This window comes from Petromyzon marinus, chromosome 76, assembly GCF_048934315.1.
Source record: "Petromyzon marinus isolate PM22_M1 ecotype Great Lakes invasive population chromosome 76, UKy_Petmar_22M1.pri1.0, whole genome shotgun sequence".
Taxonomy (NCBI): Eukaryota; Metazoa; Chordata; class Hyperoartia; order Petromyzontiformes; family Petromyzontidae; genus Petromyzon; species Petromyzon marinus.
This window is the reverse complement of record NC_133742.1, coordinates 5,854,719-5,877,593: the sequence shown is the minus strand read 5'-3', so window position 1 is coordinate 5,877,593 and position 22,875 is coordinate 5,854,719. Positions and strand designations below refer to the sequence as shown.

Here is a 22,875-nt window from a genome sequence, read left to right as displayed (position 1 = left end):
CTAGGCTGGCTATCTGGCTGGTATCTAGGCTGGCTGTCCGGCTGGTATCTAGGCTATTTGACTGGTATCCAGGCTGGCTATTTGACTGGTATCCCGGCTGGCTATCTGGCTGGTATCCAGGCTGGCCATCTGGTATCTAGGCTGGCTATCTGGCTGGTATGTAGGCTGCCTGTCCGGCTGGTATCTAGGCTGGCTGTCCGGCTGGTATCTAGGCTGGCTATCTGGCTGGAATCTAGGCTGGCTAATTGGCTGGTATCTAGGCTGGCTATCTGGCTGGTATCTAGGCTGGCTATCCGGCTGGTATCTACGCTGGCTATCTGGCTGGCTATCTGGCTGGTATCTAGGCTGGCTATGTGGCTGGTATCTAGGCTGGTTGTCCGGCTCGTATCTAGGCTGGCTATCTGGCTGGTATCTAGGCTGGCTATCTGGCTGGTATCTAGGCTGGCTGTCCGTCTGGTATCTAGGCTAGCTATCCGGCCGGTACCTAGGCTGGCTGACCGGCTGGTATCTAGGCTGGCTATCTGGCTGTTGTCTAGGCTGGCTAACTGGCTGCTATCTAGGCTAGCTATCCGGCTGGTATCTAGGCTGGCTATCTGGCTGGTACCTAGGCTAGCTGTCCGGCTGGTATCTAGGCTGGCTATCTGGCTGGTATCTAAGCTAGCTGTCCGGCTGTTATCTAGGCTAGCTATCTGGCTGGTATCTAGGCTGGCTGTCTGGCTGGTATCTAGGCTGGCTATCTGGCTGGTATCTAGGCTAGCTATCTGGCTGGTATCTAGTCTTGCTATCTGGCTGGTATCTAGGCTGGTATCTAGGCTGGCTATCTGGCTGGTATCTAGGCTGGCTATCTGGCTGGAATCTAGGCTGGCTATCTGGCTGGTATCTAGGCTGGATATCCGGCTGGTATCTAGGCTGGCGATCCGGCTGGTATCTAGGCTGGCTATCCGGCTGGTATCTAGGCTGGCTGTCTAGCTGGTATCTAGGCTGGCTGTCTGGCTGGTATCTAGGCTGGCTATCTGGCTCGTATTTAGGCTGGCTATCTGGCTGGTATCTAGGCTGGCTGTCTGGCTGGTATCTAGGCTGGCTATCTGGCTGGTATCTAGGATGGCTATCCGGCTGGTATCTATGCTGGCTATCTGGTTGGTATCTAGGCTGGCTATCTGGCTGGTATCTAGGCTGGCTATCTGACTTGCTATCTGGCTGGTATCTAGGCTGGCTATGTGGCTGGTATCTAGGCTGGCTGTCCGGCTGGAATCTAGGCTGGCAATCTGGCTGGTATCTAGGCTGGCTGTCTGGCTGGTATGTAGGGTGGCTGTCTGGCTCGTATCTAGGCAATATCTAGGCTGGCTGTCCGGCTGGTATCTAGGCTGGCTATCCAGCTGGTATCTAGGCTGGCTATCCGGCTGGTATCTTGGCTGGCTATCCGGTTGGTATCTAGGCTTGCTATCTGGCTGGTAAATAGGCTGGCTATCTGGCTGGAATCTAGGCTGGCTATCTGGCTGGTATCTAGGCTAGCTATCTGGCTGGTATCTAGGCTAGCTATCTGGCTGGTATCTAGGCTGGCTGTCTGGCTGGTATCTAGGCTGGCTGTCCGGCTGGTATGTAGGCTGGCTATCTGGTTGGTATCTAAGCTGGCTATCTGGCTGGTATCTAGGCTGGCTATCTGGCTGGTATGTAGGCTGGCTGTCTGGCTGGTATCTAGGCAATATCTAGGCTGGCTGTCCGGCTGGTATCTAGGCTGGCTATCCGGCTGGTATCTAGGCTGGCTATCCGGCTGGTATCTTGGCTGGCTATCCGGTTGATATCTAGGCTGGCTATCTGGCTGGTATATAGGCTGGCTATCTGGCTGGTATCTAGGCTAGCTATCTGGCTGGTATCTAGGCTAGCTATCTGGCTGGTATCTAGGCTAGCTATCCGGCTGGTATCTAGGCTGGCTGTCTGGCTGGTATCTAGGCTGGCTGTCCGGCTGGTATCTAGGCTGGCTGTCCAGCTGGCTATCTGCCTGGTATCTAGGCTGGTATCTTGGCTGGCTATCTCGGGCTGGCTAGGTGGAGTGAGATGGAACAGATGGATATCAGTCCACACACGGTGTAGATGGTGGAGTGAGATGGAACAGATAGAGATTAGTCCTCTCTCCTACATCCCTCGCCGACGACAGAAGAGTCACTCGCTGGGGCCGGGTGGCCATGACAGGACACAGGAAGTGTTTTTATTTACAAAGCGGACAAAACAATTCTCTCACAGTGACTAAAACCCAGACAAGCTCCACGCCCACACTATCACCCTCACCCACTCACACGCTCACCGTCACCCACTCACGCGCTCGCCCACCCGTTCACCCATTCGCCCACCAGCTACCAGCTGGCACCCCTATCCGGCTGGTATCTAGGCTGGCTATCCGGCTGGTATCTAGGCTAGCTATCTGGCTGGTATCTAGTCTTGCTATCTGGCTGGGGATCTAGGCTGGTATCTAGGCTGGCTATCTGGCTGGTATCTAGGCTGGCTATCTGGCTGGAATCTAGGCTGGCTATCTGGCTGGTATCTAGGCTGGCTGTCCGGCTGGTATCTAGGCTGGCGATCTGGCTGGTATCTAGGCTGGCTATCTGGCTCGTATTTAGGCTGGCTATCTGGCTGGTATCTAGGCTGGCTGTCTGGCTGGTATCTAGGCTGGCTATCTGACTTGCTATCTGGCTGGTATCTAGGCTGGCTATGTGGCTGGTATCTAGGCTGGCTGTCCGGCTGGAATCTAGGCTGGCAATCTGGCTGGTGTCTAGGCTGGCTGTCTGGCTGGTATGTAGGCTGGCTGTCTGGCTCGTATCTAGGCAATATCTAGGCTGGCTGTCCGGCTGGTATCTAGGCTGGCTATCCAGCTGGTATCTAGGCTGGCTATCCGGCTGGTATCTTGGCTGGCTATCCGGTTGGTATCTAGGCTGGCTATCTGGCTGGTAAATAGGCTGGCTATCTGGCTGGTATCTAGGCTAGCTATCTGGCTGGTATCTAGGCTAGCTATCTGGCTGGTATCTAGGCTGGCTGTCTGGCTGGTATCTAGGCTGGCTGTCCGGCTGGTATGTAGGCTGGCTATCTGGTTGGTATCTAAGCTGGCTATCTGGCTGGTATCTAGGCTAGCTATCTGGATGGTATCTAGGCTAGCTATCTGGCTGGTATCTAGGCTGGCTGTCTGGCAGGTATCTAGGCTGGCTGTCCGGTTGGTAACTAGGCTGGCTATCCGGCTGGTATCTAGGCTGGCTGTCCAGCTGGTATCTAGGCTAGCTGTCCGGCTGGCTATCTGCCTGGTATCTAGGCTGGGATCTTGGCTGGCTATCTCGGGCTGGCAAGGTGGAGTGAGATGGAACAGATGGATATTAGTCCACACACGGTGTAGATGGTGGAGTGAGATGGAACAGATGGAGATTAGTCCTCTCTCCTACATCCCTCGCCGACGACAGAAGAGTCACTCGCTGGGGCCGGGTGGCCATGACAGGACACAGGAAGTGTTTTTATTTACAAAGCGGATAAAACAATTCTCTCACAGTGACTAAAACCCAGACAAGCTCCACGCCCACACGCTCACCCTCACCCACTCACACGCTCACCGTCACCCACTCACGCGCTCGCCCACCCGTTCACCCATTCGCCCACCAGCTACCAGCCGGCACCCCTATCCGCTGGTATCTAGGCTGGCTATCCGGCTGGTATCTAGGCTAGCTGTCCACCTGGTATCTAGGCTGGCTGTCCGTCTGGTATCTAGGCTGGCTATCCGGCTGGTATCTAAGCTGGCTATCTGCCTGGTATCTAGGCTGGCTATCCGGCTGGTATCTAGGCTGGCTATCTTCCTGGTATCTAGGCTTGCTATCTGACTGGTATCCAGGCTGGCTATCCCGGGCTGGCTATCTGGCTGGTATCTAGGCTGGCTGTCTGGCTGGTATCTAGGCTGGCTATCTGGCTGGTATCTAGGCTGGCTGTCCGGCTGGTATCTAGGCTGGTATCTGGCTGGTATCTAGGCTGGCTATCTGCCTGGTATCTAGGCTGGTATCTTGGCTGGCTGTCCTGCTGGCTATCTGGCTGGTATCTAGGCTGGCTGTCTGCCTGGTATCTGGCTGGTATCTTGGCTGGCTGTCCGGCTGGTATCTAGGCTGGTATCTGGCTGGTATCTAGGCTGGCTATCTGCCTGGTATCTAGGCTGGTATCTTGGCTGGCTGTCCTGCTGGCTATCTGGCTGGTATCTAGGCTGGCTGTCTGCCTGGTATCTGGCTGGTATCTTGGTTGGCTGTCCTGCTGGCTATCTGGCTGGTATCTAGGCTGGTACCTGGCTGGTATCTGGCTGGTATCTTGGTTGGCTATCTCGGGCTGGCCATCCCGGACTGGCCAGTGCCCCCCGGTGCGAGTGTGCGCGTGGGTGGAGGGGGGCGTTCGCCGGCGACCCGCAGAGCGAGCGAGGGAGCGAGCGAGGGAGCGAGCGAGGGAGCGGTCACGGCGTGCGGCTCAGGGGTTGGGGGGCGGCCTCCCCAGGGGCTCCGCGAGCGACGCTGCGACCGGGCGGCTGCGTCAGAGTCGACCCGAGTAGAGGGCCCAGGAGCGGTTCGGACAGTCGCCGTCGCCGGCGGCCGCCGTTTGGTGGCCGTGAGCGGGGATCGAACTCGCGTCGGTCGGGTTCGTGGCGCGGTAACAGCTACACCGCGGAGACACGCGCACGGCACAGACACACACACAGAGACACACACACAGACACACACAGAGCCACACACACACAGAGACACACACAGAGACACATACACACACAGAGAAACACACACACAGACATACATACACACACAGACACACAGAGAAACACACACACACAGACATACATACACACACAGACACACAGAAACACACAGACACACACACACACACAGACATACATACACACACAGACACACATACAGACACATATACACACACACACAGACACACACATACATACACACACACATACACACAGACATACATACATACACACACACAGACATACATACACAGACATACAGACACATACATACACACAGACACACACGCACATACAAGGGTAGAGATAGGGGTTAGGGAGTGGAGTAGGTTTAGGACTATGGTTTAGGGGTTAGGGTCTATGGTTAGGGGTAAGGGTTTATAGGGTCAGGGGTTAGGGGGCTAGGGGCTCGGGGTAGTCGGGTTTGGGGTTTGTGGGTTGGACTTTGGGATCGGGGTGAGAGATTTGGGATGAGGTTTTTTTCGGCTCGGGCGAAGCCGGAGGGGGGGTAGGGGTCACGGGTTTAGGGGTCACGGATTTAGAGGTCGCGGGTTTAGGGGTCAGTCGGGCGGACCGGGGGTCACGGGTTTAAGGGGTTATGGGGGGCTGACCGGGGGTCACGGGGGGCTGACCGGGGGTCATCACCGCACCACCTCTGTTTTTGGTTTTAACCACACTGCTTGCTCTACACTCCCTCCCCTCCAGTCACTCCCTCCACTCACTCCCATCCATCCCCTCCACTCACTCCCATCCCTCCCCTCCACACACTCCCATCCCTCCCCTCCCCTCACTCCCCTCCCTCCACTCCCATCCCTCCCCTCACTCCCCTCCGCTTTCCTCCCCCCCCCTCCCTCCCCCATCTCCCCCCAAAGAGTTCAAGACGGAGCTAAAAACTAAACCAAGACTCCAACAGTAAAACACTTGTGGCACGCCAGCCTGCACCGCGATCACCGTCACCATAACTACACCCCACACTGGCATCGCCGGCAACACATGGAACCGGTGGTGCCACCACCACCACAACCGTCACCACCGCCACCACCACCGCCGCCACATCGCATCGCGACAGAGACTTGGGGCAAAGGGTGGGTGGCTGGGTGGGTGAGTGGGTGGGTGGTTGGGTGGGTGGGTGGTTGGGTGAGTGGGTGTTTGGGTGGGTGGTTGGGTGGGTGGGTGAGTGAGTGGCTGGGTGGGTGAGTGGGTGGTTGGGTGGGTGGGTGGGTGAGTGAGTGAGTGGGTGGTTGGGTGAGTGGGTGTTTGGGTGGGTGGTTGGGTGGGTGGGTGAGTGAGTGGCTGGGTGGGTGAGTGGGTGGTTGGGTGGGTGGGTGAGTGAGTGAGTGGGTGGTTGGGTGGGTGAGTGAGTGGGTGGTTGGGTGGGTGAGTGAGTGGCTGGGTGGGTGAGTGGGTGAGTGGGTGGGTGGGTGGCTGGGTGGGTGGGTGAGTGGGTGGTTGGGTGAGTGGGTGGTTGGGTGAGTGGGTGGGTGGGTGAGTGAGTGGGTGGCTGGGTGGATGGGTGGGTGAGTGGGTGGTTGGGTGAGTGAGTGGGTGGCTGGGTGAGTGGGTGGGTGGGTTGGTAAGTCGATGGCTGGGCGAGTGGGCGGGTGAGTGGGCAGGTGATTTGGTGGGCGAGTTGGTGGGTGGGTTGGTGGGTGGGTGAGTTGGTGGATGGGTGAGTTGGTGGGTGGGTGAGTTGGTGGGTGGGCGAGTTGGCGGGTGGGTTGGTGGCTGACTGGGTAGGCGAGTGGGTAGGCGAGTGGTTTAACAAGTGTAAGAGTTGGTGGGTGGGTGAGTGGGTTGAAACTCTAGTTTCCCTTCAGATGCTCTCTGGTACAATCAACATCATCACCATCACCACCACCATCACCACCACCACCATCACCACCACCACCACCATCACCACCACCATCACCACCACCATCATCACCACCACCACCACCACCATCATCACCACCACCACCATCACTACCACCACCACCATCACCACCACCACCACCATCATCACCACCATCACCATCACCACCATCACCCGCTTCGCCACTGTTGTGGTGGATGTAGCAGTTGTGGTGGTTGTGGTCGTGGTGGGGGAAGTAGTGGTGGCGATAGTTGTGGTTGTTGTGGTAGTTGTTGTGTCTCAGGCCTGGGCCTTGGCACCACCGCCACCACCGCCACCGCCGCCGCCACCACCACCACCACCGCCGCCGCCGTCCTCCCCGTTGTAGGAGTTGTGGTGGCGGTGGTTGTTGTTGTGATGGTGGTAGTTGTTGTTGTGGTAGTTGTTGTGCCTCAGGCCTGGGCCTTGGCACCACCACCGCCACCACCGCCGCCACCACCGCCGCCGCCGCCGCCCTCCTCGTCGTAGGGGTTCCCCGTGCCGTTCTGCACGTAGGAAAGGCCCAGGCCGTAGAGGTGGCCGCAGTACTTGGCGTCGTCAATGTGATCCTCAAAGAACATCTGGTCCGCGGGGGGGGCGGGGCAGGGGGCGGGGCATGGGGCGGGGGCAGGGGGGCGGGGCAGGGGGCGTGGCAAAGGGCGGGGCAGGGGGGGCGGGGCAGGGGGAAAGGGCGGGGCAGGGGGGGCGGGTCAGAGGGCCGGGCAGGGGGGGCCGGGCAGGGGGGGCGGGGCAGGGTGGGCAGGGCAGGGGGAAAGGGGGCAGGGCAGGGGGTGGGGCAGGGGGAAAGGGGGCGGGGCAGGGGGCGGGGCAGAGGGCGGGGCAAGGGGGGCGGTGCAGGGGGGCGGGGCAGGGGGAAAGGGGGCAGGGCAGAGGGCGGGGTAGGGCAGGGGGGCGGGGCAGGGGAAAGGGGGCGGGGCAGAGGGCGGGGCAGGGGGTGGGGCAGGGGGGCGGGGCAGGGGGGCGAGCCAGGGGGGCGGGGCAGGGGGAAAGGGGGCGGGGGGGCGGGGGGAAAGGGGGCGGGGGGAAAGGGGGCGGGGCAGGGGGCGGGGCGGTAGCGTTAACGACACAGACACGAGGGTAGCCATTGCACGCCCACAATTTGAGCCTCGTGGCGGTAACCCCCGGGGGTTACCGTGGTAATCCCCGGGGGTTACCGTGGTAACCTCGGGGTTACCGTGGTAACCTCGGGGTTACCGTGGTGGATGTAGCAGTTGTGGTAACCCCCGGGGGTTACCGTGGCACCCCCCGGGGGTTACCGTGGCAACTCCCGGGGGTCACTGTGGTAACCCCCGGGGGTTACCGTGGCAACCCCCGGGGGTCACCGTGGCAACCCCCGGGGGTTACCGTGGCACCCCCCGGGGGTTACCGTGGCAACCCCCGAACTCGTCTCGACGAGCCGCGCACGACGAAACCCCCGCGAAGTTGATTTGTTTTTCTTCCCCGAGGACGCGTCAATCGTGACGCCGCCGTCTGGCGTGTCGCCATCGCCGAGTCGGCAGCGGCTTCGGATCGACTGACACCCCCCACCCCCACCCCCCACCCCCACCCCCCCCCACACCCCCACCCCCCCCCCCACACCCCCACCCCCTCGTGGCCGGGGGGGGGAGCCGAGTCGAGTAACACCGCTGGCAAAGACAAACAAACAAACAAACACGGCGTCCCCAGAAATAAAAATAAAGTGTTGCATTGACTCGGACAATTTTGGGATTATTTTGGGTACTCCGGGGTGCCAAGCTCCACCCCTTCCACCCGTGCCCCCCCACCCCCCGGGCCCCCCACCCCCCGGGCCCCCCACCTCGCGCATGCGGAAGAAGGTCATCCCGGTGAGCAGGGAGTCCGAGCCGGCCTGGTGCTGGGGACCGATCCTCTCCAGCTCCAGCTGCTCGGCAACCTCCTGCAGCCCGCCCTGACGCGTGGCAACCACGCATAGCAACCACGCATAGCAACCGCATGTAGCAACCGCACATAGCAACCGCACATAGCAACCACATATAGTAACCGCGCATAGCAACCGCACATAGCAACCACATACAGCAATCGCACATAGCAACCGCACATAGCAACCGTATATAGTAACCGCACATATCAACCACACATAGCAACCACATATAGTAACCGCACATAGCAACCCCACGTAGCAACCGCACGTAGCAACCACACATAGCAACCGCACATAGCAACCACACGCGTCAGCCACACATGAACCCCCTAGAGACCTGAACCCCCCAGTGACACCTGAACCCCCTAGAGAGACCTGAACCCCCCAGCGAGACCTGAACCCCCCAGTGACACCTGAACCCCCCAGTGACACCTGAACCCCCCAGTGACACCTGAACCCCCCAGTGACACCTGAACCCCCCAGTGAGACCTGAACCCCCAGTGACACCTGAACCCCCCAGAGAGACCTGAACCCCCCAGTGACACCTGAACCCCCCAGAGAGACCTGAACCCCCCAGTGACACATGAACCCCCTAGAGACCTGAACCCCCCAGTGACACCTGAACCCCCCAGAGAGACCTGAACCCCCCAGTGACACCTGAACCCCACAGTGACACCTGAACCCCTTAGTGAGACCTGAACCCCTTGGTGAGACCTGAACCCCCCAGTGACATCTGAACCCCCAGTGACACCTGAACCCCCCAGCGAGACCTGAACCCCCCAGTGACACCTGAACCCCCAGTGACACCTGAACCCCCTAGAGAGACCTGAACCCCCAGTGACACCTGAACCCCCCAGTGACACCTGAACCCCCCAGTGACACCTGAACCCCCCAGTGACACCTGAACCCCCCAGTGACACCTGAACCCCCCAGTGACACCTGAACCCCCCAGTGAGACCTGAACCCCCAGTGACACCTGAACCCCCCAGTGACACCTGAACCCCCAGTGACACCTGAACCCCCAGTGACACCTGAACCCCCCAGTGACACCTGAACCCCCTAGTGACACCTGAACCCCCTAGAGAGACCTGAACCCCCAGTGACACCTGAACCCCCCAGTGACACCTGAACCCCCAGTGACACCTGAACCCCCCAGTGACACCTGAACCCCCTAGTGACACCTGAACCCCCTAGAGAGACCTGAACCCCCAGTGACACCTGAACCCCCCAGTGGGACCTGAACCCCCAGTGACACCTGAACCCCCTAGAGAGACTTGAACCCCCCAGTGACACCTGAACCCCCAGTGACACCTGAACCCCCGAGTGAGACCTGAACCCCCTAGTGACACCTGAACCCCCCAGTGATACCTGAACCCCCAGTGACACCTGAACCCCCCAGTGAGACCTGAACCCCCCAGTGACACCTGAACCCCCCAGTGACACCTGAACCCCCCAGTGACACCTGAACCCCCCAGTGACACCTGAACCCCCCAGTGACACCTGAACCCCCCAGTGACACCTGAACCCCCCAGTGAGACCTGGACCCCCCAGTGACACCTGAACCCCCTAGAGAGACCTGAACCCCCAGTGAGACCTGAACCCCCCAGTGACACCTGAACCCCCCAGTGAGACCTGAACCCCCTAGAGAGACCTGAACCCCCCAGTGACACCTGAACCCCCCAGTGACACCTGAACCCCCCAGTGAGACCTGGACCCCCCAGTGACACCTGAACCCCCTAGAGAGACCTGAACCCCCAGTGAGACCTGAACCCCCCAGTGACACCTGAACCCCCTAGTGACACCTGAACCCCCTAGAGAGACCTGAACCCCCCAGCGAGACCTGAACCCCCCAGTGACACCTGAACCCCCCAGTGAGACCTGAACCCCCCAGTGAGACCTGAACCCCCCAGTGACCCCTGAACCCCCCAGTGACACCTGAACCCCCCAGTGAGGCCTGAACTCCCCAGTGAGACCTGAACCCCCTAGAGAGACCTGAACCCCCCAGTGAGACCTGAACCCCCCAGTGACACCTGAACCCCCCAGTGACCCCTGAACCCCTCAGTGAGACCTGAACCCCCCAGTGACACCTGAACCCCCTAGAGAGACCTGAACCCTCTAGAGAGACCTGAACCCGCTAGCGAGACCTGAACCCCCGAGTGAGACCTGAACCCCCTAGCGAGACCTGAACCCCCCAGTGACACCTGAACCCCCTAGCGAGACCTGAACCCCCCAGTGACACCTGAACCCCCTAGAGAGACCTGAACCCCCTAGCGAGACCTGAACCCCCCAGTGACACATGAACCCCCCAGTGACACCTGAACCCCCTAGTGACACCTGAACCCCCTAGCGAGACCTGGCCATGGTGTACCTTGAGGTTCTTGCAGCTCTTCATGAGGTACTTCACATCGTAGATAGTGGGAAAGAAGATGCGCAGGATGTCGAAGAAGTCCGACTCCTCCTCGGGGAGATGGGACGCGGTGAGCACCTTGATGAGGTAGCCAAAGTCGTAGCCACTGCACAGCACCCAACGCCAACATCGCCTTCAGCATCAGCGTCATAGTGATCAGCGTCATAGTCATCAGCGTCATAGTCATCAGCGTCATAGTCATCAGCGTCATAGTCGTCAGCGTCATAGTCATCAGCATCATAGTCGTCAGCGTCATAGTCATCAGCGTCATAGTCGTCAGCGTCATAGTCGTCAGCGTCATAGTCGTCAGCGTCATAGTCGTCAGCGTCATAGTCGTCAGCGTCATAGTCATCAGCGTCATAGTCATCAGCGTCATAGTCATCAGCGTCATAGTCATCAGCGTCATAGTCGTCAGCGTCATAGTCGTCAGCGTCATAGTCGTCAGCGTCATAGTCGTCAGCGTCATAGTCGTCAGCGTCATAGTCATCAGCGTCATAGTCATCAGCGTCATAGTCGTCAGCGTCATAGTCGTCAGCGTCATAGTCATCAGCGTCATAGTCGTCAGCGTCATAGTCGTCAGCGTCATAGTCGTCAGCGTCATAGTCGTCAGCGTCACAGTCATCAGTGTCATAGTCATCAGCGTCATAGTCGTCAGCGTCATAGTCATCAGCGTCATAGTCATCAGCGTCATAGTCGTCAGCGTCATAGTCGTCAGCAGCATCATAGTCGTCAGCATCATAGTCGTCAGCGTCATAGTCATCAGCGTCATAGTCATCAGCGTCATAGTCGTCAGCATCATAGTGGTCAGCGTCATAGTCATCAGCGTCATAGTCATCAGCGTCATAGTCGTCAGCATCATAGTCGTCAGCGTCATAGTCATCAGCATCATAGTCATCAGCATCATAGTCATCAGCATCATAGTCATCAGCGTCATAGTCGTCAGCGTCATAGTCATCAGCATCATAGTCGTCAGCGTCATAGTCATCAGCGTCATAGTCATCAGCATCATAGTCATCAGCATCGCCTGCAGCATCATCATCATCAGCAGCGTCATAGTCGTCAGCGTCATAGTCATCAGCGTCATCATCAGCAGCGTCATAGTCGTCAGCGTCACAGTCATCAGCGTCATAGTCGTCAGCGTCACAGTCATCAGCGTCATAGTCGTCAGCATCATAGTCGTCAGCGTCATAGTCGTCAGCATCATAGTCATCAGCGTCACAGTCATCAGCGTCATAGTCATCAGCGTCACAGTCATCAGCGTCATAGTCATCAGCGTCATAGTCATCAGCGTCACAGTCATCAGCGTCATAGTCATCAGCGTCATAGTCGTCAGCGTCATAGTCGTCAGCGTCATAGTCGTCAGCGTCACAGTCGTCAGCGTCACAGTCGTCAGCGTCATAGTCGTCAGCGTCATAGTCGTCAGCGTCATAGTCGTCAGCGTCATAGTCATCAGCATCATAGTCATCAGCGTCATAGTCGTCAGCGTCATAGTCGTCAGCGTCATAGTCGTCAGTGTCATAGTCGTCAGCGTCATAGTCGTCAGCATCATAGTCATCAGCGTCATAGTCATCAGCGTCATAGTCGTCAGCGTCATAGTCGTCAGCGTCATAGTCGTCAGCGTCATAGTCATCAGCGTCATAGTCATCAGCGTCACAGTCGTCATAGTCATCAGCGTCATAGTCATCAGTGTCATAGTCATCAGCATCATAGTCGTCAGCGTCATAGTCGTCAGCGTCATAGTCGTCAGCGTCATAGTCGTCAGCGTCATAGTCGTCAGCGTCATAGTCATCAGCATCATAGTCATCAGCGTCATAGTCATCAGCGTCATAGTCATCAGCGTCATAGTCATCAGCATCATAGTCATCAGCGTCATAGTCGTCAGCGTCACAGTCGTCAGCGTCATAGTCGTCAGCGTCACAGTCGTCAGCGTCATAGTCGTCAGCGTCATAGTCGTCAGCGTCATAGTCGTCAGCGTCATAGTCGTCAGCGTCATAGTCATCAGCGTCATAGTCGTCAGCGTCATAGTCATCAGCATCATAGTCATCAGCGTCATAGTCGTCAGTGTCATAGTCATCAGCATCATAGTCATCAGCGTCATAGTCGTCAGCGTCATAGTCGTCAGCGTCATAGTCGTCAGTGTCATAGTCATCAGCATCATAGTCATCAGCGTCATAGTCGTCAGCGTCATAGTCGTCAGCGTCATAGTCATCAGCATCATAGTCATCAGCGTCATAGTCGTCAGCGTCATAGTCATCAGCGTCATAGTCGTCAGCGTCATAGTCATCAGCGTCATAGTCGTCAGCGTCATAGTCGTCAGCGTCATAGTCATCAGCATCATAGTCATCAGCGTCATAGTCGTCAGCGTCATAGTCGTCAGCGTCATAGTCATCAGCATCATAGTCATCAGCGTCATCGTCGTCAGCATCATAGTCGTCAGCATCATAGTCATCAGCGTCATAGTCGTCAGCGTCATAGTCGTCAGCGTCATAGTCGTCAGCGTCATAGTCATCAGCGTCATAGTCATCAGCGTCATAGTCGTCAGGGTCATAGTCATCAGCGTCATAGTCATCAGCGTCATAGTCGTCAGCGTCATAGTCATCAGCATCATAGTCGTCAGCGTCAGCGTCATAGTCGTCAGCGTCATAGTCATCAGCGTCATAGTCGTCAGCATCACAGTCGTCAGCGTCATAGTCATCAGCGTCATAGTCGTCAGGGTCATAGTCGTCAGCGTCATAGTCATCAGCGTCATAGTCATCAGTGTCATAGTCGTCAGCGTCATAGTCATCAGCGTCATAGTCATCAGCGTCATAGTCATCAGCGTCATAGTCATCAGCATCATAGTCATCAGCGTCATAGTCGTCAGCATCATAGTCATCAGCGTCATAGTCGTCAGCATCACAGTCGTCAGCGTCATAGTCGTCAGCGTCATAGTCGTCAGCGTCATAGTCATCAGCGTCATAGTCATCAGCGTCATAGTCATCAGCATCATAGTCATCAGCGTCATAGTCATCAGCGTCATAGTCGTCAGCGTCACAGTCATCAGCGTCATAGTCGTCAGCATCATAGTCATCAGCGTCATAGTCATCAGCGTCATAGTCGTCAGCGTCATAGTCGTCAGCGTCATAGTCATCAGCGTCATAGTCATCAGCGTCATAGTCATCAGCATCATAGTCATCAGCGTCATAGTCATCAGCATCATAGTCATCAGCGTCATAGTCATCAGCATCATAGTCATCAGCGTCATAGTCGTCAGCGTCATAGTCGTCAGCGTCATAGTCATCAGCGTCATAGCCGTCAGTGTCATAGTCATCAGCGTCATAGTCATCAGCGTCATAGTCGTCAGCGTCATAGTCGTCAGCGTCATAGTCGTCAGCGTCATAGTCATCAGCATCATAGTCGTTAGCGTCATAGTCGTCAGCGTCATAGTCATCAGCGTCATAGCCGTCAGTGTCATAGTCATCAGCGTCATAGTCATCAGCGTCATAGTCGTCAGCGTCATAGTCGTCAGCGTCATAGTCGTCAGCGTCATAGTCGTCAGCGTCATAGTCATCAGCGTCATAGTCATCAGCGTCATAGTCGTCAGCATCATAGTCGTCAGTGTCATAGTCATCAGCGTCATAGTCGTCAGCATCATAGTCATCAGCGTCATAGTCGTCAGCATCATAGTCATCAGCATCATAGTCGTCAGCGTCATAGTCATCAGCGTCATAGTCGTCAGCATCAGTCATCAGCGTCATAGTCATCAGCGTCATAGTCGTCAGCGTCATAGTCGTCAGCGTCATAGTCGTCAGCATCATAGTCGTCAGCGTCATAGTCGTCAGCGTCATAGTCGTCAGCGTCATAGTCATCAGCGTCATAGTCGTCAGCGTCATAGTCGTCAGCATCATCATCAGCATCATAGTCGTCAGCGTCATAGTCATCAGCGTCATAGTCGTCAGCGTCATAGTCGTCAGCGTCATAGTCATCAGCCTCAGTCGTCAGCGTCATAGTCATCAGCGTCATAGTCGTCAGCGTCATAGTCATCAGCGTCATAGTCGTCAGCATCAGTCATCAGCGTCATAGTCATCAGCGTCATAGTCATCAGCGTCATAGTCGTCAGCGTCATAGTCGTCAGCATCATAGTCATCAGCATCATAGTCGTCAGCGTCATAGTCATCAGCGTCATAGTCGTCAGCATCAGTCATCAGCGTCACAGTCATCAGCGTCATAGTCGTCAGCATCATAGTCATCAGCGTCATAGTCATCAGCGTCATAGTCATTAGCGTCATAGTCGTCAGCGTCATAGTCATCAGCGTCATAGTCATCAGTGTCATAGTCGTCAGCGTCATAGTCATCAGCGTCATAGTCGTCAGCGTCATAGTCATCAGCGTCATAGTCGTCAGCGTCATAGTCGTCAGCGTCATAGTCATCAGCCTCAGTCGTCAGCGTCATAGTCATCAGCGTCATAGTCGTCAGCGTCATAGTCATCAGCGTCATAGTCGTCAGCATCAGTCATCAGCGTCATAGTCATCAGCGTCATAGTCATCAGCGTCATAGTCGTCAGCGTCATAGTCGTCAGCATCATAGTCATCAGCATCATAGTCGTCAGCGTCATAGTCATCAGCGTCATAGTCGTCAGCATCAGTCATCAGCGTCACAGTCATCAGCGTCATAGTCGTCAGCATCATAGTCATCAGCGTCATAGTCATCAGCGTCATAGTCATTAGCGTCATAGTCGTCAGCGTCATAGTCATCACCGTCATAGTCGTCAGCGTCATAGTCATCAGCGTCACAGTCATCAGCGTCATAGTCGTCAGCGTCATAGTCGTCAGCGTCATAGTCGTCAGCGTCATAGTCATCACCGTCATAGTCGTCAGCGTCATAGTCATCAGCGTCACAGTCATCAGCGTCATAGTCGTCAGCGTCATAGTCATCAGCGTCATAGTCGTCAGCGTCATAGTCATTAGCGTCATAGTCGTCAGCGTCATAGTCGTCAGCATCATAGTCGTCAGCATCGCCTTTAGTATCATCATCAGCAGTGTCATAGTCGTCAGCATCGTCGTCAGCATCGTCGTCACCATCAGCGTCATAGTCATCAGCGTCATAGTCGTCAACATCGCCTTCAGCATCATCATCAGCAGTGTCATAGTCGTCAGCGTCATAGTCGTCAGCATCATCATCAGCATCAGGGTCATAGTCGTCAGCGTCATAGTCATCATCGTCGTCGTCAGCATCGCCAGCGTCAGCCTCATCGTCCCGTGTTGTGCCGTGCCGTGTACCCGGGTGTACGCGCGGTGCAGCTGTGTGTACACGCTCTCTAGCCGTGAGTGCCGTGCCTGTGGAAGGAGAGCCACTTGACCCCGTCGCACAGCACCACGCCGGAGGTCATGAGCACCTCGGCGAAGCAGGCCGTGTCGATGCCCTCCTCCTCGTGCTTCTTGAACTGCAGCCCCGAGTTCTGCAGCAGGTCGATCGAGTCCTGGGCGTACATGTCTTCCCTGGGGGGCACGGGGGGTCAGTAGCGGCGGTGGTCAGTAGCGGCGGCGGTGGTCAGTAGCGGCGGTGGTCAGTAGCAGCGGTGGTGGTCAGTAGCAGCGGTGGTCAGTAGCAGCGGTGGTCAGTAGCAGCGGTGGTCAGTAGTGGTGGTGGTCAGTAGCGGTGGTGGTCAGTAGCAGTGGTGGTCAGTAGCAGCGGTGGTCAGTAGCAGCGGTGGTGGTCAGTAGCGGTGGTGGTCAGTAGCAGTGGTGGTGGTCAGTAGCAGCGGTGGTGGTCAGTAGCAGTGGTGGTGATCAGTAGCTGTGGTCAGTAGCAGCGGTGGTCAGTAGCAGTGTTGATCAGCAGCGGTGGTGGTCAGTAGCAGCGGTGGTCAGTAGCAGTGGTGGTGGTCAGTAGCAGCGGTGGTCAGTAGCAGTGGTGGTGGTCAGTAGCGGCGGTGGTCAGTAGCAGCGTTGATCAGCAGCAGCGTTGATCAGCAGCGGCGTTGATCAGCAGCTGCGGTGGTCAGTAGCAGCGTGGATCAGCAGCGGCGTTGGTCAGCAGCCTCACGTGAGGTTAAACTTGAAGTTGAACTGCCAGGTGGAGGTCCCGTGGGGATACTCCCCCAGCTCGTCCATGAAGGTGAGGCCCAGCTGGATGATCTTGAGCAGGTCGACGTTGCAGCGTAGCAGCTGGTACTGGTACTCGGCCGTGCTGCGGAACTCTCCGATGGGCCGAGCCACCACGCCGGGGAACTCCGTGTCCTGGCGTGGTGGGGGAGCGGACGGGCGGGCGGGCGGGCGAACGAGTGGGTGAGTGGGCGGGTGGGCAATCGGGCGAGCGGGTGGGCGAGTGAGCGGGAGAGCGGGCGGGCGAGCGAGCGGGTAAGTGAGTGGGTGGGCGGATGGGTGGACGAGTAGGTGGGTGGGCGAGTGGGCGTACGGGCGGGTGGTTGAGCGAGTGGGCAAGTGGTTGAGCGGGTTAGTGAGTGGGTGGCTGATGCACCACCTGTGCCCCATACTGTGGCAACTTGTTGTGTTTTAGCCACCCGGCGCTCCGCTCGTTGTTGCGAGCGTCGCTCCTCCCCCCCCCCCTCCGTCGTTGTTTCTAACCGGCGAAGATGTTCGATTAGGGAGGGGTCCACGTTTAGCAAGCGTAGAGAAGGGAGGGAATGACCGTGGCCGAGAAGACCTGAAGCTTAGTGCGGAGCGACAGACCAGGTAGCTTCCACACAGCGTTACGCAACCGAGGAAAAGATATTGCCGCTCGACTGATTCGGAGTGAGACCTCTGCTGTTAAACTGGAGCCAGTCATAAGCACACTGCCCAGGTATGGGAAACTCTCCACTCTCTCCACAACTGCCCCATCACCGATTGGGAGTTGTGGGGGTGGAGTGTCCGATGGTACAAAATACCCAGGCAGGTGCTTAGTTTTGGTGGGGCTGATGGTAATGCCCCATCTCATAGTGGCACGCTCCAGTCTCAGCAGCGTCTCCAACTCCTCCTCTGAATGAGCAGCTATTACCAAATCATCGGCATACATACAGTGAGAGAAAAAAGTATTTGATCCCCTGCTGATTTTGTACGTTTGCCCACTGACAAAGTAATAATCAGTCTAAAATTTTAATGGTAGGTTTATTTGAACAGAGAGACAGAATAATAACAACAACAAAATCCGGAAAACGCATGTCAAAAATGCATTTTAATGAGGGAAAAAAGTATTTGACCCCTCTGCAAAACATGACTTAGCCCTTGGTGGCAAAACCCTTGTTGGCAATCACAGAGGTCAGACGTTTCTTGTAGTTGGCCACCAGGTTTGCACACATCTCAGGAGGGATTTTGTCCCACTCCTCTTTGCAGATCTTCTCCAAGTCATTAAGGTTTGGAGGCTGACGTTTGGCAACTTGAACCTTCAGCTCCCTCCACAGATTTTCTATGGGATTAAGGTCTGGAGACTGGCAAGGCCACTCCAGGACCTTAATGTGCTTCTTCTTGAGCTACTCCTTTGTTGCCTTGGCCATGTATTTTGGGTCATTGTCATGCTGGAATACCCATCCACGACCCATGTTCAATGCCCTGGCTGAGGGAAGGAGGTTCTCACCCAAGATTTGATGGTACATGGCCTTGTCCATCGTCCCTTTGATGCGGTGAAGTTGTCCTGTCCCGTTAGCAGAAAAACACCCCCAAAACATGTTTCCACCTCCATGTTTGACGGTGGGGATGGTGTTATTGGGGTCATAGGCAGCATTCCTCCTCCAAACACGGCGAGTTGAGTTGATGCCAAAGAGCTCCATTTTGGTCTCATCTGACCACAACACTTTCACTCAGTTGTCCTCTGAATAATTCAGATGTTCATTGGCAAGCTCAGACGGGCATGTATATGTGCTTCTTGAGCAGGGGGACCTTGCGGGTGCTGCAGGATTTCAGTCCTTCACGGCGCAGTGTGTTACCAATTGTTTTCTTGGTGATTATGGTCCCAGCTGCCTTGAGATCATTGACAAGATCCTCCCATGTAGTTCTGGGCCGATTCCTCACTGTTCTCATGATCATGGCAACTCCACGAGGTGAGATCTTGCATGGAGCCCCAGGCCGAGGGAGATTGACAGTTCTTTTGTGTTTCTTCCATTTGCGAATAATCGCACCAACTGTTGTCACCTTCTCACCAAGCTGCTTGGCAATGGTCTTGTAGCCCATTCCAGCCTTGTGTAGGTCTACAATCTTGTCCCTGACATCCTTGGAGAGCTCTTTGGTCTTGGGCATGGTGGAGAGTTTGGAATCTGATTTATTGACTGCTTCTGTGGACAAGTGTCTTTTATACAGGTAACAAGCCGAGATTAGGAGTACTCCCTTTAAGAGTGTGCTCCTAATCTCAGCTCGTTACCTGTATAAAAGACACCTGGGAGCCAGAAATCTTTCTGATTGAGAGGGGCTCAAATACTTATTTCCCTCATTAAAATGCAAATCAATTTATAACATTTTTGACATGCATTTTTCCGGATTTTGTTGTTGTTATTCTGTCTCTCACTGTTCAAATAAACCTACCATTACAATAATAGACTGATCATTTCTTTGTCAATGGGCAAACATACAAAGTCAGCAGGGGATCAAATACTTTTTTCCCTCACTGTAACGTGGGTGAGCAATAGGGAACCATCCCTTGCCCGCACCGGGGCATCGATCAGCCTCCCATTGTATCTGTACCAGATGGAAATTCCTCCAGTACAGCCATCAAAGGCTTCACGAACTACGTGGTCGAAGATGATGTTAAATAATGTGGGAGCCAGTGGACATCCCTGTCGCACCCCAAGGTGAACAGGGAATGGTTTTGACTCCCGGCCACGTAGTTTTTCCCCAGGCCCGCTCACCATCATGAAGGTCCTTAATGATCGTGAGCAGAGGGTCACAGATTCTGAGAGCACAAAGAACAACCCAGAGCCCAGGCCTACTGATGGTATCATAGGCCTTGACCAGGTCAATAAAGCAGAGATGTAGGTCTTGTTGGAAATCCCTACACCTCTGCTGTAGCAGACGGACAGAAAATATGGCATCTGTGTAGGACCTCCCTTTCCTGAAATCGCATTAGGGCTCCACAAGCCTCTCCTCAGCGAGCCTGGCAAGGCGATGTTGAATAATTCTTGCCAGGACCTTTCTCGGCACATTGAGGAGTGAGATGCCCCTGTAGTTGCTACAGTCTGTGCAGTCCCCCTTCTTAAAGAGGGGGACCACCAGGACATCCTTCCAGTCCTGCGGAACCCGTCCAGTGGTCCAGACTGTTGTTATTATGTCATGTAGGGCAGTCTGTTGACAAACGCCACCCTCCCTCAGCATTTCGCTTGGGAGATCATCTCTGCCCTGTGCCTTTCCTGGTCTCAGACTCCGGATCGCCTTCAGTACTTCCTCAACAGATGGCACCTCAGCCAGCCACTCACAGGGGGTGACATCCTCCTCCAATATTTGAGGCACCGCAGCCTCAGCAGGGTCATCCCCACTTTACCCCACAATGTTTTCCAGGCCGAGGGATTTTCCCTCCCCCAAGACCTCACAGAAATGCTCAGAAAATCTGCAAACCTGTTTCTGGGGGTCAGAGAATGGATCACCATTCTTTCCACTAATTATGGAGATAGGTGTAGCGCTGCAAGTAACTTTTCTGACAGGAGATAAAGAGTGATTTGTGATCGTGGGCCACTGAGGCAGACTCCATCTCCTCAGCAACCCGCGACCACCACCCATCCTTGCAGTGCCTCACGGCTCTCCGAACCTCCGAGTGAAGGCCGTGGTTAGCCTCCTCATTCTCTGACGTGGGATGCTGTAGATGATGAGAGTGGGCTTGTCACTTTTCTCAGCCAGCCTGAACAACTCCTCTGTCAGCCAGGGTCTCTGGGGAGGTCTGGACCGTGTACCCAAAGCAGTCATTGTAGCTGCATGAGCCACAGTCTTAAACCTCGCCCATTTCCCCTCGACATCAGGAGGAGTGGGGGGAGATGCTAACCCCAGCCGCAAGCGATGATGAAATTCCCACTTGCAACTTTCATCAGCTAGCTGAGACTAGGCCACTTTGGGTTTGAATGGGGTCCTGGATGTACACCCACCACCGGAGTAGAAGAATGGCAGGCGCATCTTACAGATGACAAGTCGATGGTCAGTGGGCAGATCAACTCCACGGTAGGTCCTGGTGTCTAGGACATGGGCCCGCATCCGCTGTTCCATCACTATGAGCCACTCCCTGTTGTTTGGCAGTCTCCTGCCCTGAATAGAGGACTGTCCACCCCTCATGGTTGCAGCAGCCAGAGCCGGTCCACCGGACCTCCTGAATGCCACAGAGATCCAGGCGGTACCGGTCCAGCTCCCGACAGAGGAGTAGCAGCCTCTCCTCCGCAGTGAGCGTCCGAACATTCCATGTGGCCACCCGCAGTGTTTTTTTGTTGTTTCTGGAGGAGCCCCGAGGGTAAGAATTCAGTCTCCTGGCTCCGCATAATGGGGTTTGGCCAGGAGACGTCATAGACGCCTGTCCCCCCGGGGCCTCCGGCACAAGCTTAATCATTAGATATTTTAGACGTGGTTTTGTGGTAATTAATTGAAGGTGGAGGGGTTACCAGCCCTTCGAACCCATCCAGAGCCCCCATTTGGCCGCTGTGGTGGTTACAAATGCCATGAGGGGAATGGCCAATTCAAGTTGGCCCTCCCCCCATGGTACTGCTCACCACAGCGTTACCATCCGGCACCAACAAGGAGATACACCGATACACATACACACCTACAGACACAACAACTGCCATTCGCCACTAAGTGGCGGTGACATCACCACGGCGAATGTGCCAGGCTATGTGCACCTTGAGGCCACGTGAAGTGTCGAACGCCCGCTAGCAAGAGGTCACGGGGCAGACCCAAGTGCCACGGGTCGATTGACTGATGCACCACCTGTGCCCCCTACTGTGCAAACTTGCTGTGCTTTAGCCACCCGGCGCTCCGCTCGTTGTTGTGAGCGTCGCTCCTCCGCCCTCCGTTGTTGTTGGAGGGCGACTGCCTCTAACTGCCCAGTAGCGTCCTTCACGAGTCTCCTCCACAGAGGCCGATCTTGACACCGCTGGTACCAGTCATCGGCAAGTCCACTCAGCTCCACGTCCTCCTGTACCTCATCACTCTATCTCTTCTCTAGCCCGTGCCGCGCCCGTTTAGCCCCCTCGATTCGGCCGAACAAAAGCTGTTTATGCATGCGGTGGCTGGGCATGCGGGCTACATGACCCAGCCAACGCAGCCTGGCCTGCCGGAGGAGCTCACCAATGGGACTTTGTCCAGATCTTTCAGGGATATGTAAGCTCCTCACACAATCCAGTCTGGTTAAACCCAGGATGGATTGTAGACAGGCCAGCCTAAATGTTCCTAACCGGCAGAGATGTTCCATTAGGGGAGGTCCCCACACACACATACAGTGAGGGAAAAAAGTATTTGATCCCCTGCTGATTTTCTACGTTTGCCCACTGACAAAGAAATGATCAGTCTATAATTTTAATGGTAGGTTTATTTGAACAGTGAGAGACAGAATAACAAGAAGAAAATCCAGAAAAACGCATGTCAAAAATGTTATAAATTTATTTGCATTTTAATGAGGGAAATAATGGTGATTTCGAAAAGTTTTTTGGTTTGGCCATGTTTTTGTTTATTGTAGTACGGAGTTAGACTGATGGCCTTAATCGTAGTTGTCTTGTGGTTGTTGTTGTTGTTTGACTTGCATCCCACTGGGATTTTTGCACACAGCGTTGGTGTACGGTGCTATTTCAGGAATATATTGATGTTTTTTTCCTGGATTTTCTGTTTGCACAGTCACATAGTCACTTTAAGATGTTTTCTTGTTCATGTTTTTGTTTTTTGCTTGTTGCGGTTGCACCCGATTCAAGAACCGAATGGCTCACAGGGCTATACCAAAAAAATTAAACTATTAAACTATGAGCTTAGGAGCACACTCTTAAAGGGAGTGCTCCTAAT

General features: G+C 55.4%; 1 protein-coding gene and 1 long non-coding RNA gene across 3 annotated transcripts in view; one reads left to right on the top strand and one right to left on the bottom strand.

The window, feature by feature from the left end:
- Positions 1-3,751: 3,751 nt before the first annotated feature.
- Positions 3,752-4,757, top strand: LOC142907264 (uncharacterized). Its single transcript, XR_012930896.1, has 2 exons — positions 3,752-4,224; positions 4,296-4,757. It is a non-coding gene; the product is annotated as an uncharacterized LOC142907264 (long non-coding RNA).
- Positions 4,758-6,452: 1,695 nt separating this feature from the next.
- The window catches only part of LOC142907263 (CCR4-NOT transcription complex subunit 7), a 28,979-nt gene continuing 12,556 nt past the window's right edge, over positions 6,453-22,875 (bottom strand). For both annotated transcript variants that reach the window (XM_076056554.1, XM_076056555.1), the window contains exons 3-7: positions 16,964-17,157; positions 16,255-16,416; positions 10,901-11,045; positions 8,449-8,559; positions 6,453-7,213 (exon numbers count right to left, since the gene is read on the bottom strand). In XM_076056554.1, the coding sequence (XP_075912669.1) occupies positions 7,046-7,213; positions 8,449-8,559; positions 10,901-11,045; positions 16,255-16,416; positions 16,964-17,157 (780 nt within the window). In that variant the 3' untranslated portion in view covers positions 6,453-7,045. The remainder of the gene's footprint in view (positions 7,214-8,448; positions 8,560-10,900; positions 11,046-16,254; positions 16,417-16,963; positions 17,158-22,875) is intronic.